At 32.8% G+C, this 17147-nt stretch overlaps 1 protein-coding gene across 3 annotated transcripts in view; it reads right to left on the bottom strand.

Annotated features, from left to right (window-relative positions):
• The window catches only part of pnt (ETS transcription factor pointed), a 383988-nt gene that overhangs the window by 2512 nt on the left and 364329 nt on the right, over positions 1–17147 (bottom strand). For all 3 annotated transcript variants that reach the window (XM_088242955.1, XM_088242956.1, XM_088242957.1), the window contains 5 exons: positions 13068–13216; positions 8438–8612; positions 2862–3038; positions 2008–2126; positions 862–1019 (listed from right to left, as the gene is read on the bottom strand). In XM_088242955.1, the coding sequence (XP_088099081.1) occupies positions 862–1019; positions 2008–2126; positions 2862–3038; positions 8438–8612; positions 13068–13216 (778 nt within the window). The remainder of the gene's footprint in view (positions 1–861; positions 1020–2007; positions 2127–2861; positions 3039–8437; positions 8613–13067; positions 13217–17147) is intronic.

The raw sequence follows: 17147 nt of genomic DNA, 5'->3' as shown, positions 1-17147 counted from the left end.
ATGAATTTACAAACTAAAATCAGAAATCGATTTCATGTGTGACGCCTGTGATATTGACACATTTAATTCATTTTTGCTGTTTCGTCATACTGTGACAATGTCAACAATAAAAACTGCAAACTTGATCAATTAGTACTAGAAATTAATTTTAATAGAAAACATTACTGAAAAAAACTTTTTTCTATTAGAGCACCATATTATTAATTAGGGATGGGATTTTGGATGCTCTCGCTGATGTAGAGAGGAGTTTGTTAGCACGTAAATAGTACGTAAATTACATTCAAGAGGAGCATTTTCTACTTTCTTGAGAACTTTAAGAATACCAGTTAGGGATAGTTTTCATTGTTGCTACTGATACCTAAATATATATGGTTATGTAATTTTCCAGGACCCCATATATGTAATCTCCACGTGACGGCATATCATTTTAAATGAAAATTTAGAATCAAAAGTTTTCTGTCTTTACGGATTAAGCAAATATATATATTTTGCTTTCACAAACAGTATTTATCATCAGTTGGCACTATGCACAGTATTAACTGGAAAATATACATTTACATGAAGTAACATTATTCTTTTTTAAAAAACACATTAGTGTGTTAAAATGCAAAATAAATATTCCTTGAAATAAATAGATAGATTTGATTGATTTTTTTATGTTGGTATGTGTCAGTATTAATAAGCTCAACTTAAAATTACATTATTAGCCAAAGTAGCAGAAGGCGCATTTGAAGGGTCCATGTGGAAAGCATGGAAGCTATGAGACTTTTGAAAATTGCTAAGATTAAAAACCCTAGCAGGAGATTACCAGGAAGGCCTGCACCAAGAGGGAGAAGAAAAAGATAATAGTATTATGCTTACCCGAGAAGATTCTGCAAATCACATACAAAGCGGTACACATATCGCTTGCCGGCAGTTTTATGTATAATATTCTTGTCATAGTAATAGCGCAAACCACGAGAGAGCTTCTCGTAGTTCATCTTAGGTTTGTTCTTACGAATTCCCCAACGGCGCGCCACCTACGATGGAAATAAATATATTTTTAAAAGTAATCCACAAAAAATCATCAAAAAACATTCTGGAACTTTTAGAATCACAAATTCAGATTTTTAATCCAAGTTTCAAACAGTAATAATGCAATTCATGTCTTAAAAGACTGTGCTAAAAAATCACTCTGCAGATGGTGCAGTAACATTGTGTTACATTAAATAAAAGATAATTAAAATACATACTGTTAAATAATCTATTTTCTGTAATTTAAAAAAAGAATAATATAATTTAGGCCTGTTTTAGCAAAACATGACTTCATTATTTTATAGAACAAGAGAGATATACCTTTGATGGGCGGACATGAGAGAATAACTCCAAAACAGTAACTTTTCAGGAGAGCAAAAAATCGTTCGTATGAACCCAATTATTTAGCTACAGAATTCGTATTCTGCAGAATGGGTTATTATTTATAAATTATTTAATCTGTGTAGCCATATTCGAGTAATTTGTACAAATAACAGATGTATATCTTAAACCATTAAAGACGGGACAGAAATGAGTCTATTTATACTACTGAGACCATCTTGTATTATTTGTGACACTGGAAATATGACACAAATGCGTATTCTTATTTTATTAAAACCCTTGTTTTTAAAAAAAAAGAAGTTGTTTATTTTTTTGGTGGTCGTATAAGTGCACAGTAGATGCAGGCATACAAAAGGAACATTTTCTCATACAAATAGTATAATGAACAAAAATGCAGTTATACTGTTAAGTCCGCCCATCATAGATACCGAGTATTGTGTTCTATGTAGACTTATGTGACATCTTAGCCACACAAAAGTCAAATATTTGGGTAGCAACAATCATTAATAATAAAGCTTATGGTAAAATATTATTTATACATGATAACAAAAAAAAAAAAAAAATTGCTTGTTTATTAAAAATAATAACCTACTACAATACTAAAAGAGTTTTTCAATTTTATGAAACCTTTATAAATAGAAGATGGCTTACCTCATCAGGGTCAGTGAGCTTAAACTCCCAGCCATCTCCAGTCCAAGATATGAATCCCTGACAAGACTTGTCGGTCAGTAACTCTAGGAGAAACTGCCACAACTGAATGGGTCCTGAACCTAGAAAATATTAGTAGTTAAGTAACTATCGCAACACCAACTTACAATAATTATTAAGGTACAGTGATCTGTGAAGTGGATAATAATATAGAAGTTAACAATAACATTCGGCCTCGTGGTGGAGTGAATGCGCATTTGCCCACCATGCAAGAGGTCTCGGGTTCTATTCCCTACATGGACGACATGAAATATTTGTTTTAAAAATATGTTTTTACACTAGAATATTTCATAGGCCCTGAACTGGTACCTGAAGCGTAAAACTGATCATCTTACCTTTATGATCAAGATACACTGCAATTGGTGTACCAATGCACCATTAGGTTCGGAAAGGGAATGATGATGATAATGATAACAATAATAAGGAAAACACTGTTGAAATAAACTTCATATTTCATTTGATGGAACGGGTGTTTTAGGAACTACTCCGCATTTGCTCTAATGACAAAGAAACTACAGAAAACTCGCCAGGAGAAGGCAGACTATTGTCGATCGTCAACAGATCTTCTGATCCACTTGAAGAGTGTTCGGCAATTGGTGTCTTGCTACCATTGATGCCATTTAGTAATTGCCTTAACTATATCTCTCATGTATAATGTTACCTCTCTGGACAAGCCGGGAAGTCGGCTAGATAGCTAAATACGCTGACCGCTACATCACAGGCCGACGCTGAATATTTAAACAGTGATGTAGAACCATTTTTCAGAGAGACATAATATATAGGTCTTCAGTTCTTACCAGTGAAGCAAGGTCCCGCTGGTGGGTAGCCCGTCGGGATCTTGTCGGGGGGAAGGAAGGGGGTGTGCTGGAGTTCTGGAGGAGGGCACCACTCGCCTCCGCCCCCCGCTCCGCTACCGAAGCCCACGTAAGGCGAGCCATAAACCCCGTCACCGCCGTAGCCATCGTGATACCGCGCTGAAATAGAAGAAAATAAACTTTAATTAAAGCATTCAACAAGTGGACCACTGAAAAGACAAAAATAATGAATAAAAAACAATGCAAATCAATGTCTAATCGAAAATAAAGCAATCGATTGTAACAGATTCTTAGGAAAAAAATCTCCCAATGGGAAGTTAACAGTTTTTCGGTGGGCGGACGTAAGAGTGTAACTCCGTGAGTGTAACTTTTCAGGAGACCAAAAAAACATTTTTATAAATCCAATTATTTAGCTACAGAACTCATATTCTACAAAATGACTTAATATTTACAGATCATTTCATCTATGTAATCACATTCGAGTAATTTTTCCAAATAACAGAAAAATTCCAGATATACTACTTGAACCATTAAAGATGGGACAGAAATTAATCTACTTATACTGCTAGAACTAACTTACACTATTTTTACCCCTCAATGAATGATAGAAACGAGTCTACTTTTATTACTTAGATCATCCTGTAATATTTGTGCCACTGAACCACCACTGTGCCACCACACACGCATTTGCGCATAGTTATTATATTAAAACCATTGTTTGAGTCGTTTATTTATGTTTTGAGTAATTAGTTAAGTAGACATTCGCAAGGAACATTTTCCTCATATAAATCGTAAAATAAACAAAAATACAGTCATACTCTTATGTTTGCCTTCAAAGATTTAAGGTACTGACTTTGTGATTTTCCATGTCAAATAACATAGCTATGTATTAAGTTTGTGTAAAATCACTAAAGTTTATTTGATATGCAGACTGGTTTCAGAATGACTGTTCCTTTGTGAAGGTTTAAAATTAACAAACACTAGATATTTTTAGTCTTATCCAATTATAAGAAGATAGGTCATCATCTGCTAATATGTGATAATTTTTTTATATCCAGCCTAACGATTCTCGGAAAATAAATAATATATAGTAGACTAGTTACTAGACCTACTATCTATCTACTATATTTTTTTATTTAATATATAATATAAAGTTACATGTTAACAAAAAGAAATACATAATAAAGCAAAAGTACATTAAAAAAAAAAACGAAATAAAATACCACATCAAAAAAGAAGCAACCTCTTGTGCTTGCTGTGGGATTACAGTATTAATAATTTAAGCATAAAATACACATATATTTCAAAAAAATAAATGAAGGTATATAAAACATTTTTTTATAAATAAGCATACAAATGAGCATGTGCATAATTACACATGAGCATAATTACACACACATATATACGCACACGCACACTCACTCACACGCACATATACACTCATCCACATACATAATATAACATGGTGAAGAAAATTATAAAATAAGGTTTTCAGGTTACTTAACAAAAGAACTTCAAGTACTGTAGAAAAAAACATTGAAAAAAAAAAAAAAAAACTTATATCAATATACGCTGCGCTTGGTGTACCAATGCAGTGTCCTATGCATCATTAGGTGCGGAAAGGGATAATTATAAAGGAATAATAAATATTAAGTGCTATAAAAAAATAATATAACAAAATGTTTATAAGGTTCAAAAGAATTAAGAACACAACGACATATTTATGATCTAGTCCGTAAAATAAGATGTGTTATTTGGGCAGGGGTTGTCAAACGGTGGGAGTTTAACACGAAAATATCTGTCAGAAGTATTAAGAGTTTTATATAAAATATTGTGATGATGAACATAATGTCAAAATTGATGTCACAGCATCTAATTCGAAAATATTTAAAATTTGCCAACGGGAATGAAGGAATATTACTGTTGACATAATATTAAGAGAAACACCAGTGGTTCAAATGGATCTGATATACTACTTACTAATTTTTACAATATTATCATGTGACAATCGCATTCAGGAAGTTATATATTGTGCCAGAGTTTTTACGTGAAAAACACAGATTAATTTAAACATCGACGAAAAATAACCATTTTGAAACACTGAATAATTCGCATTTCGAGTGTAAAACCGTAGTATGTGTAGTATAGATATACGAGGGATTAAAGATTTCACTTTGCTTAAAAAACTGAGTTTTCAAAATGTTTTTTTATGCGTTAATTTTTTAAATTTAATCTCACTTCTTTTTTATACTTTCAAGCTTGTGACAAATGTGATTGCTTTGCATTTAAATCTCAAAATGAGAAATTCACACATACTTTGATTTTACACTCACTGTGTGAATAAATACAAAATATTCATTTAAAAAAAATTCACTACCTATATCAATTTTTAAACAACCCTCAGTGAAATCTAAAATCAAAAGCAATTGACACGGTTTATTGTATGGTTTTATAGTTACTAATGAAGAAAGTCTAAAAAAACCTGCAATCTACAGCGAAAGGAACATGAAAAAACTACTTATTTCAAAAAACATTGCATTCACATACACACAATGATACAAAACCTGATTTTCACTAACCAGTAAAAAAAAATTAAAAAATTCAATTAATTTAAGACATTTGACTTTGACGCTATTTGAAATTTTGACGTCATCTGAAGTTATAGTACATTAAATATAATTGTTCAATTCCATACTTCTTTTAAAGGAATTGAACATAAAGCGTTTATAGGAAAATCGTGGATCAATAAAACTGACAAATTAAACGTTAAACCGGAAATATACCGTGCCGATTTATAATAAGTAACATAATAACACCATTTCCAGCACTGTAAATGTCACTGGCTGAATAAACGATAACGTGGAAAAGTTCCTAAATAATTGGACAATAAACGTCACACAGCGTGTTCCAGTAATGGCGGCGCGGGCGATCCAGAATATCGCGCGCGGTGACGGAAATATTTCAGGCCATGTTTTCCATCACAACTCTCGGAAGCCACTTTATCCCGGCTTACCATAAACAAATAATAACAGGGGCACTATTGCCCATTCATACGAGATTATAAAACTGTAACCGCAAACATATGAGGGGATTTTACATGATGCAAATATATTATACAGCTGTTACAAGTGTTTGATTAATTGTTCATTACATTTAAAGCACACTGTTGCGATTTATAGTGAGAACCTATAATAATCTTATCATGTTTATTTACAGAACTTTGATATCAAATTAAAATCTTAAAAAGTTTAAGAATTTTTGGGATTAAATTGTTAATTAAATTGGAATACGAAACCACTACTTAATTGTTTTTTTTTTTTTTTTTTTAATTTCCTTGATAAACCCTTACAGGTTACATACATTTAACAAAATGTTTTTACCAACAATATTTTGAGTTTGTCCAAATTTTTGTAGATAAGGACTGAATTCGACTCCCCGGGGAGCTGTTTATATTAACATATTGCAACAGAGATGAAGAACATTTAAGAGAAGGTAATATAGAAGTCTAGGCATCTACACGGCTTATGACATGTCAATGGCTGGTTTAAGTGGCCACTTTACACACTGTGTAACATTCACCATTCATATTGCATATAACATATTTTAGTTTTTACATAGGCTTCATACATGATTTTTTTCTCCTTTATTGGACCAAAGTTTTTGATTTAAAAAAAAGACTCTGATAATAAATTATTATAAAACGGGAACAAATATGTATTTTTATCGAGTTACCGATCTCTTAAAAAAAATTGTCAGCATTTTCAAGAAATAGTATTTTAATATCTTATTACAGGCCGACTTAAAAAAAATACCAAATGCTGTTCAACGCACCAAATGTAGTATTTTTCTAAATGTTGATACTTAATACGTGTCCATAATTGTAGAATCCACGCATTATATGTTAGAGCATAGGCACTAACATAGTAATATGTAGGTATATTATATGCTTAAGTTGCGAGCGGCTCGAGGTGGTCGGCTCTATTCATTCGGGTTTTGCCTTTCTAGTCGGTCATACGTCCTTAGTATTATAATTGTATAGAACTCTTTAATACAATAAATTGTTATACGAAATATAAGAATCTTCATAATTGATCTAGTTAGTATTTATTGAACCTATCAATTGTGATCACTCGCGCCTGGAGTATTTAAGGATCCAGATCAAGAATTTCACAATAATATTATACTTAAAAAAAAAACGAATTTACTATAATCATTGACATATAATAAATAAATACGTTATTTCCTTACACAATACATTTCAATTTTAGCAAACATTGAGTTGCCTTCAACAATTTGGAAAGAGATAAAAAATCCCGATAAACATGCAAATATTTATATGAGACAGAGATGCGAAGTGAACTACCTACAGATTGAAATGCCATATTTTACAAGCTTGTAAAGTGTATATTTAATATAACGTCATTGACTATAATATCGCAAACAATATAAGCTACCACGAAAAACGTCAAAATTAATTATAGAAATAAGTATCATACAAATTTATTGTACTAAATAATATAATAATTATGTACATTGATCAAAATTGTAAGCAACAATATGAATATTGTTAAATAATAAGCATTTATTGACGCTTGAATAGTATGTAGATGTGCATATCTACAAGAGTTTCGATTATTCAACATATAAAATGATTAGTCAACATACAAAGGGCAGCCATCTTGTTTAACAATAATAAAGTACGTGGCTGTTGAATATTTAGTATTGTTCGCCTAGTGACCCGAACGGGACGGTACCTGCTTAGGATGGATATATGATATTGTAGAGTTTTTTTGTTATTTAATGACTCCAGATAGGCGGAAATGACGGCAATTCAACCCTTACTGAATTAATAATTCGGAACCCGTTTCCGGTTTGACATGACGACGAATATTGTCAATTTGAAGAACCTACATACTGAGAAAATAAAGAAAACGACAATGCGAGGTTAGTTTAGATAACCAGATTCAAAGATTAAGGACACGGTATACGCTATGAATAGATTTAAGTAATTCCAATTTTATCAATGACCTGGATATATTGAACGATATATTTGTTTTAAGAGATATAACTGAAACGGTTGCAACATTTTTCGTGATTTTTTCAATGCCAAATTTTTGTTAATGTCATTTATGATCGAAATAATTCGCAGACAACTTGAAAATATTTTGATCTACAAGTTATTGTGTTCGCTTTTATGTTGAACGTCAATTAGACGAAAGTGAGCATTTTCGGCACCCCCTCTGTTCCCGTTAAATCAAATGAAGAGTACAAGAAGGCAACAATTTTTAAAAAATCAAACTAGTCAATAATATATTCTCCTGTGTTCCCTAGATTGAATGCAAATCAAATAAAATAATACATGTAACGTAAAAGCAAACACAATATCTTTTAAAGCTGATTTTTTTTTTTCGAATGACATTTACCATTTTATTTTACATTTGGTGCTCATTTTTTAATTTGGAAACAAAAACGGACACAACTTATGTTAACACGTAGAAAAAAGTTTTTTTTATTTTCTTGTTGTATACATACAGGGTGTAGAGAATTGTGGTTTTTACCTCTGGGGTAGGGTTTGACGTAGTGGGTGGGTTGGTACTTGTGTTCTAGCACTTGGGGTGACGCGGCATAGAACTCTGGCGAGTTGTTGTCCGCGTATGGAGGGCCGTGTTGCTGTTGCTGCTGTTGCTGCTGCGACCCTTGGCCTTGGTGCAGTCCTTCCAATTGCTGGTAGTCCTGGCGAAGAGAAACAAAACGGTAAACTAAGTGCGAGACATGGTGGCTACAAATATGCTTTGTAGTTTTATGTTCATTGAAATAGATCATAATTGGAAACGAGGAACTAGAATCTTAATCGTCCATGCGCTCTGTAGCTACAAGACGTGCTGGGATATTTATTTACTGCACGGCGCCCTTGAGATGATTTTCACAAAAATGGGGCTATATAAATTATCCAACTATAGTTGTAATATTAGATCAAGATAAACACTGTAAACATGTGTTATTATACCAAAATATGTTAATTACCAAAATACGCAATTATACCAAAATGTTGAGTTTTCTACTAACATTTCCTGGTGGAACTGCATTTTACGAGTAATTATTAAAAATACGCATTTACAAGTCGTTTTATTGAACTTTTTTTTGTATATTTTTTTTATTAATAAATTTTATAAAAAGTACATGGAGAGTGACTTACACTGTTTTAGTTGTTTATTTATAGGAGTTTATATAATTTTAAATACGAGTACATGAAAAAAAACATAGGATATATAAAGAAAAAACATAAAACAATAATACATTCACTTTTATTAGTATTTTCTAACGGTGACCGGGTTTCGTCATAACGACGCCGACAATGTGTTTTTTATTTCGTGTATTTTTATTATTACAATATCAAAATGTGTTATTACAACAAAAGCGTTTTTCATTATACTAAAATGTGTTTTTATACCAAACGGTATGTTTTTATATTGGAGGTACTAAAATGTGTTTTCACCCCAAATTCATTAGACATTTTTTTTGTATCAAAATTGTACAACAACCTATACCGAAATGTTTTACTGTACCCACATGTGCTACAATATCTACCAAAATATAACGTAACATGGACGAACCACGGTGGAATTATTGTACTAACAAAAAATCAGCTTAAATTAACAAAAATTAAAATACCACTCTACACAACTTTTGAATGCATTGGCTGTAGGGTTAGCGCAGGCAGCAACCATTTTACCTTAATCACAATTTATAGACCAGGTTCTAAAGCACCACCTCGGAAATTTTATTCGGAAATAAAATCTTTACTTGAATGGGCCATCACTCGTACAGAAGTAACATACGTAACTGGAGATCTGAACATTCGTTTCGACCGCAAGACGGATTCAGAATCGGTTCGTTTTAATGCACTTTTAAGTGATTTCGATTGTTCACAAGAAGTAAATACCCCTACACATGATGCGGGAGGTACACTTGATGTTATAATACGACGGAATTGTGATAAAAAAATCACAGTTTTTGTAACAGACATCGGACTTTCAGACCACAGATTAGTGCACTGTAAAATTAATATCCAAAAACCAACACCAACTTACAAAACACTCGCATCAAGGCCATGGAGAAAATTAAATTTAGAACATTTTAAATCCGAACTTCTGACATCGTTGATTGGTCCGGACATTGACCGTCGCTCAAACAACGTCGATCAATTGGTTGGGTTGTACAATGAGGTACTATCTAACCTGATAGACAAACATGCACCATTTACTACGAAAACTATTCGAAAAAGGAAATCTGATGCATGGTTTGACGAAAATTGTCGACTCAAAAAGAAAGAGCTAAGACGTCTAGAACGCAAATACAGAAACACACTGTCAACTTTGGACCGATCAATATGGTTAGATATGCAAGCCTCTTATAGGACATTTATAAAAGAAATAAAATCTAGTTTCTGGTGTACAAAAATTACTGAACAGAAAAAGTCTCCAAAACAACTCTGGCGAAGCCTTCAATCTGTTCGTGGTGACTGTATAGCAGAGACATCTAACACAAGCGCTACTGCCACTGATTTTGCCGACTTTTTTACAAATAAAGTCGAAAAAATCAGACTGGCGTGTAGTTCAGCGAAAAAACCTGTAATTTTAGATAATGCCCTTCAAAAATTCAGTAAATTTGAACCAACGTCTATAAATGAGGTTAAAAAAATTGTTGCGGCATTACCCAACAAACAATGTATATTAGATCCGATGCCAACATGGCTTTTGAAAAAATGCATTAACGTATTAGCTCCATTTTTAACAGATTTATTTAATACATCCATGGAGCGCAGCATTGTTCCGAGAGCCATAAAAAAAGCAAATGTAACTCCACTTTTAAAAAATTCCCAACTAGATGTGGAAGATCTTTCCAGTTTTCGCCCTATTTCAAATCTTCCCATCGTATCAAAAATACTAGAAAAAATAGTTTCTCACAGGCTCGTTAACTATATCGAGCGGAATTCTTTATTTTCGGTAAGGCAATCGGCATACCGACGTTTTCATTCCACGGAGACGGGAGTGATAAGAGTACTGTCTGACATTATAACGTCGGTGGACTCTGGTAATCTGGTGTTGATGGCTCTTCTGGACATGAGTGCTGCATTTGATACTGTAGACCATAATACTTTGCTTGAACGTCTGGAGAAAACTTATGGTATCCGTGATCAGGCACATATGTGGTTCAGTTCATATCTTAATAAAAGAGAATATGCAGTCGTGTTCCAGGGTAAAAGCTCAACCAACTTTCGGGTGTCTACAGGAGTGCCTCAAGGGTCAGTACTCGGACCACTTCTCTATCTCCTTTACACTAAAGATATAGAGAACATTATCAAAGAATGTGGATTGTGGTCGCACTGCTATGCAGATGATACGCAGATTTATTTTTATTGCAAACCAGGCGAGAGAAGTGTGCTTGTCAATTTAATTGATGGATCCATCAAGAAAATAGGAAACTGGATGGCTGAAAACAGACTAACATTAAACCCATCAAAAACTGAACAACTGTGGGTGGCTTCAGCCAGACGACAGAATTTGATCCAGGATACGGCTCTACCCAATGTAGGGAGTGCCGTTTTACCCACCGTTAAACTACTGGGAGTTTTACTCAATTCTGACCTATCTCTTGACGCTCAAATTAGTAGAACGATAAGTTCATGCTTCTACCAGCTGAGACAAATTAAATGCATACGCAAAAATTTGCCGGTTGATGCCGCCCGTCAATTAATAAATGCGTTTGTAGTGTCTAGAGTCGATTATTGTAATGGTATCTATGCAGGTCTACCAATGAACAAAATGACTCGCCTACAATCTGTATTGAATGCCGCAGCGAGACTTATTTTCGGAATCTCTAAGTTCAGTCATATCACTCCACTACTTCGGGAACTACACTGGCTACGTTTTCCACAGAGGGTCGAATACAAACTCTGTTGGCTTATGTATAAGTCACTGCACAACTCGGCTCCGGAATATCTAAGGGAACTATGCATTCCAGATGAACTAGCTGACAGGCGTCTCACGCTTAGATCAGCTACGTCTACGGCGAGAGGAAAAGTTATTATACCTCTACGCAAACAGCGCACTAAATTTGGTGAGCGCGCATTTGCGGTCGCAGGCCCTATGGCATGGAATGCTCTCCCAGCAGAGGTGCGAGGCTGTGAAAGTGAAGTGATGTTTCGGAAAAAACTTAAAACCCACTTGTTCTCTAAATCATTTGAATAAATCCGTAGCACGTGACAACAAAATAAATTATTTTAATCAAATTACAAATTTAAAGCTTCAATTAAATTAACTTAACAGTAGAATCACCATGTAAAGCGCCCTTGAGGTATTTTATTACGAAAACGAATACGCTATATAAGTTATCCACAATAAATAAATAAATAAATAAAATGAATTATTGTACCAACATGTGTTATAATATATACCAAAATTTGCTATATCCCCATAAAGTATTTCTATAATTAATATATTATTTATGTTTAAGTAACATTATATATTCTTAGCACATATATAAACTTAACAAAATAATGCATTGTAATTGCATTTATAATTAAGTAGTTTTAGTTTTTTTTCTGTTATCGTTATATTATTATAGAACTTAATATACTTTAAAACATAAAAAATCTCCATCTTAGAACAGGCTGAGCCATGTTAGATGGAGACTATTCTAACCAGAGGACGCTCCGTATTCATTTTGTAATTAACTTGTTTTTCTTATAGATTCCCTGGTATTAAATATGTACTTATTTATGCAATAAATGTATATATAAATTAATTAATTTAAAAAATAAATAAATTCAAAATGTGTTTCATACCAAAAAGTGTTATTAAACCAAAATGTGTTATTTTACTAAATGTCTTTTTGTACCAAAATATGTTCTCCATTATCCAAAACGTGTTTTTATACCAAAAAGTTATATTGTACCAAAATGTATTTTTTATATCAAAAAGCGATATTGAACCAAAATGTGTACTAAAATGTATTTTTGTACCAAAATATGTTCGCTATTATACCAAAACGTGTTTTTATACAAAAATGTATTTTTACCAAAAAGTGTTATTGTACCAAAGTGTATTTTATATCTAAAAGTGTTATTGTACTAAGATGCATTCTACCAACAAGTGTCATTAGTTAGCCAAGTCTTCCTATTCCTACCTGGTGCTGGTCGTGCTGGTGCTGCTGGTGGTGGTGCTGCGGGTGGTGCGCGGGCTGGTAGGCGGCGGGGGGAGGGGGCGGGCCGTACGGCTGCAGGAAGGGTGGGGGGGTGGAGCCCCCGCCCTGCTGCGTCCCAGGGGTGTAGCCGCCTAAAGGAAAACATTAAATTAAATACCAATATCTACTAATAACATTATTTTTGCTATTATATACTTGATTTCATGAGACATCCAGCAGAGACGATTTTTTAATAGAAAATAATATGAATGTCTAAGCATTTATAGGGCTTATGTCATAGGATGGTTTAAAATTTAATGAGACGTCATAAAGCCCCTAAAACTGTAGACTCATGTTTATTTCTGAAAGAGATTCGTCTGTTGAGATATTTATCAATTTCTTCCTATTTTTGTATAGACATAGTTTATATCTTCAAACAGGATTGCAAAATTTTTCGGTATTTTTTTTTTACACGAAAGAAATCACCGAAGCAAGATACGTTTGTAACAGTGAATAATAATGTTATGAATAAATTACACCTAAAAATCAAAAATGTTACGCTTTAAACTCATACATTTAGGTGGATTTCAATTTCACGAGACGTCAATACGTTCGATTCAGTGAAATATCATATTTAAAAAAAATAAATTATATATATAACACTATTTTTCATCATAGGAGGATGACATACACCGCACAAATGGGTTTTGAGACCTTTTAGAATTTTTAGCGTCTAGCTTGCATGAAACGAAATACTGTGCGACGTTATGTGTCTTTAAATAAAATAAAAATATTTCAACAAATTTGTCAATATTTTTAGTTTACTTTAGGTATAGATAAATTATTTATGACGTTAATAAATTCTTGACAATATTTGAAGCATAGTGATAACATTTTTTTAAAATTCTGTAGTTTAAGTTTCGGTTAGGACCAAAAATATTTTCATACGCTCGATTAGTTATGCGATAATTATGTCAACGAATGGGTTCTCTTTTATTTAGCGTAATGAAGTGTGCGTAGTGAAGCGACTAAATGTAATAATACAGAAAAGTGACGATTGAATCGACGAGTTGACCGAACGCTCACGGTCCTTGCTAGTTGGCCAAGCGGTTCAAGATGGGTATTGAGTTACTGATTACCCTGTACCTACCTGTTACTTCCAGTGACGGCACGTGCCTTCCTGTCACAGCTCCGACCAATCTGCTATCTGCCATTAAAACTTACTGCTCTTTTGTTTTCTGTGTCACTCCTGGCACGAGGACGACACATTTTTTTTACAAAAAGACGTTTGATTACGAAAATGATAATACAGATTTTTTTAAAGACTACGTACAGTAAAAAACTATGAGTAGATTATAATATAATGTCGATTTATTTGGTGAAATATGATTTTATATCCGATCATACGTATAAAAATTACTGTATTTCAATACGCGTACACGTATAAAAAAATCAGCGAATTAGCAGTTAAAAACACACCTATATTGTGATTCTAAACGCGTTTTGAATGAGGAGAGCATTCAGAATCGCACCACAGATTTCAATATTTAATCAAATATCCTCTGTTAGTTATCGATCGTGCTGAGTAAAGAAATTATACATTTTAAATGTTACGAGTAAATGTGGACATTAACTCAAAGTCCGCATTGATTTAGTTAACAATATAAAGCCATGCATGAATAACTTCTGAATATTGTGGTGATGTGGAAATCACAAACGTCAGGCATAATTGTGAATGTTACACAGTGTGTCAAGTTATTACTTGAATCAGCAAATGACAGATCATAAGCCCTGTAAATGCCTAGATTTACAAATACGTCAAAGATTATTTTTTCTCATCTATGATTGCCTTTCTTAAACATTGGAGAGACGTGTGCAGTTATTTAGATGGGGATCTAGGAAGGAATAAATAAAATAAAAATTAGGGGAGAGTCAGGGGGAAAGGAGAAGAGAAGCTTTTCTCTTTTTGTCTCCCTTTATCCTCTTCTTATGGGAAAAGGGAATAAAAAGAGAGGAAAAGAAGAGAATGGTTTTTAATAAAAAGATATATTTCTTCTCTTTACTGGATCCTCTTATTGTTTCATTCGCGTCATTTTTATGAATTTGGAAGCATTACACCTTTCTCTTCCTTAATATCTGCTCTTTTCTGAAAATGGAATAAAGAGAGCGGAAAAGAGAAGAGATTAAGGAAGATAAAGGAGATATTCCTTTTAGAGAGGATTTCGTTTGTATTGAAAGGTTTTACATTATTTTATAAGTTATTTTATTTAATGCTGTTTGTATGACCATTTGATTGGCTGCCATTACAAAATAAATTATAATAAAGGCAACGGGTGGATTGCCCAATTTATAAAAAAATACATTGTTTCCGTTGATTTGTCTTTGGCTCGCAAGATTTCGAGTTTTCCCAATAATCGTAAGTCAAAGTGTGAAAATCGTAGCGGCTCCGTAGTACAATGGGTGTGATGAATGGCTAACAGTTTATACCCTCATCTCCGGTTCGATTCAAATCCCAGCAACAATATGACATTTCCTCCGATTGTCTCTTTCTTTCAACTACAACAAAACTCTAGTAAAATTAATGTATTTATAGTTTTACAAATAGTTTTAATGTATATAGTAAAACGAACGAGAAAATCGTGACGAAATTTAATTTGTGATGCGATTCGGCGTAACTTCAGAGATTGGCAGGAAGTTTACAAAAAATGTTATAATGAATGCTATGTGCGTTCTTTGTTGGTTAAAAGAGATAAATTATAATAGGTAATGAAAGAAAGACCACGACTAAAGACATTTCGGTAGTTGAAAAAATCCTTTTAATATATTGATACTAAATACAAAACAGTAGGCTTCTGTATTTTCCACACGATATAATATATCAGTGGAAAAATTGTCACCTTTTAAAGTAAATTAAGTTGTGTATATATCACCGGATTTGCCTCGATAAGATCTACAATCTGGGAAAATATAATACGTCTTCGTTTTATACGGTTAGAGAATATTAGCCGTGTCACTTTTTAATACGTCTATTTTTTATTTTCAAAGATGGCAAATTGAGATATGTCGCATAACAACAAACACTACTTGACAATAAACGCGACATACTATCTTCAGAAACGGAGTAATTGTTTGCAATTTCGGATATGTCTTGTTTTGCTGTCCTTGTATTAGATGGCAAATTATGATAATAATATATACAATTTTTTGTTCACTTTCCCCAGCTGTATGAAACAGTACTTACTACTTTTTTGTTATATTACTTTAAAATATTTAATTATTTCATTTGTTTTTTACATTTATTCTTAAATTGTTTAAACTTTCTAGTGAATATGTTGTATAATTTTTAGGTTATTTTTTGTTTAAATCTTGTGTAATTTTTAGGTTTAATTTTATTATTATTTTTTGCACAACAACAGGCCAGGAGGCCTAATTACAGTGGTGAATTACATCACAGAGCACCCAGGCTTGAGAAAAATCACATTTTAATTTTTGTGTTCTCACCGGGAATCGAACCCGGAACCTTCCGTGCGTGAGTCAAGCGTCTTGACCACTACACCACGGAGGCCGCGGTATTTATAAATCTTGGGTAAAAGGAAATTTAAAGTTATTAAAAAAAAATATATATTATTAATATTAAGCCAAATATGTTAGTATTATAAATTTTTGTAAAAGGCAGATTTTCCGTTTATGTTAGTAAAAAATAAAAAATCTTGCTTTGTCAATCATTACTCTAATTCTAAAGATGGTATGTCATGTTTATTGAAAGATGACTAAATATGGTATGTCAAACCTATCTTGTTTTGCCATATTTGTTCTGGATGGCTAAATAATATGTACCTATACAAATCTTATTTCGGCGTCTGTTTTAGATTGCAAAATATACTTCAAGGAAGTCTAGAAAAAAATAATTTTTTCACCATTTTGTGTAAACACTTATGGCGAAAAAATCTAATGACACTAGAATTAGGCTTGTTAATGAAAATAATGATTTTTTAGAGCCCATCAAACTTGAAAATTGCTCTTACAAAATTTGTAAAAAGTGACATATCATACATAGCCATCTTTCCACTGATATAATTACCC

This window comes from Micrasema longulum, unplaced genomic scaffold (genome assembly GCF_059751315.1).
Source record: "Micrasema longulum isolate JH-2025_06_02 unplaced genomic scaffold, ASM5975131v1 h1tg000178l, whole genome shotgun sequence".
Lineage (NCBI taxonomy): Eukaryota > Metazoa > Arthropoda > Insecta > Trichoptera > Brachycentridae > Micrasema > Micrasema longulum.
The sequence above is the reverse complement of the archived record's forward strand: the minus strand, read 5'-3'. Positions and strand labels throughout refer to the sequence as shown.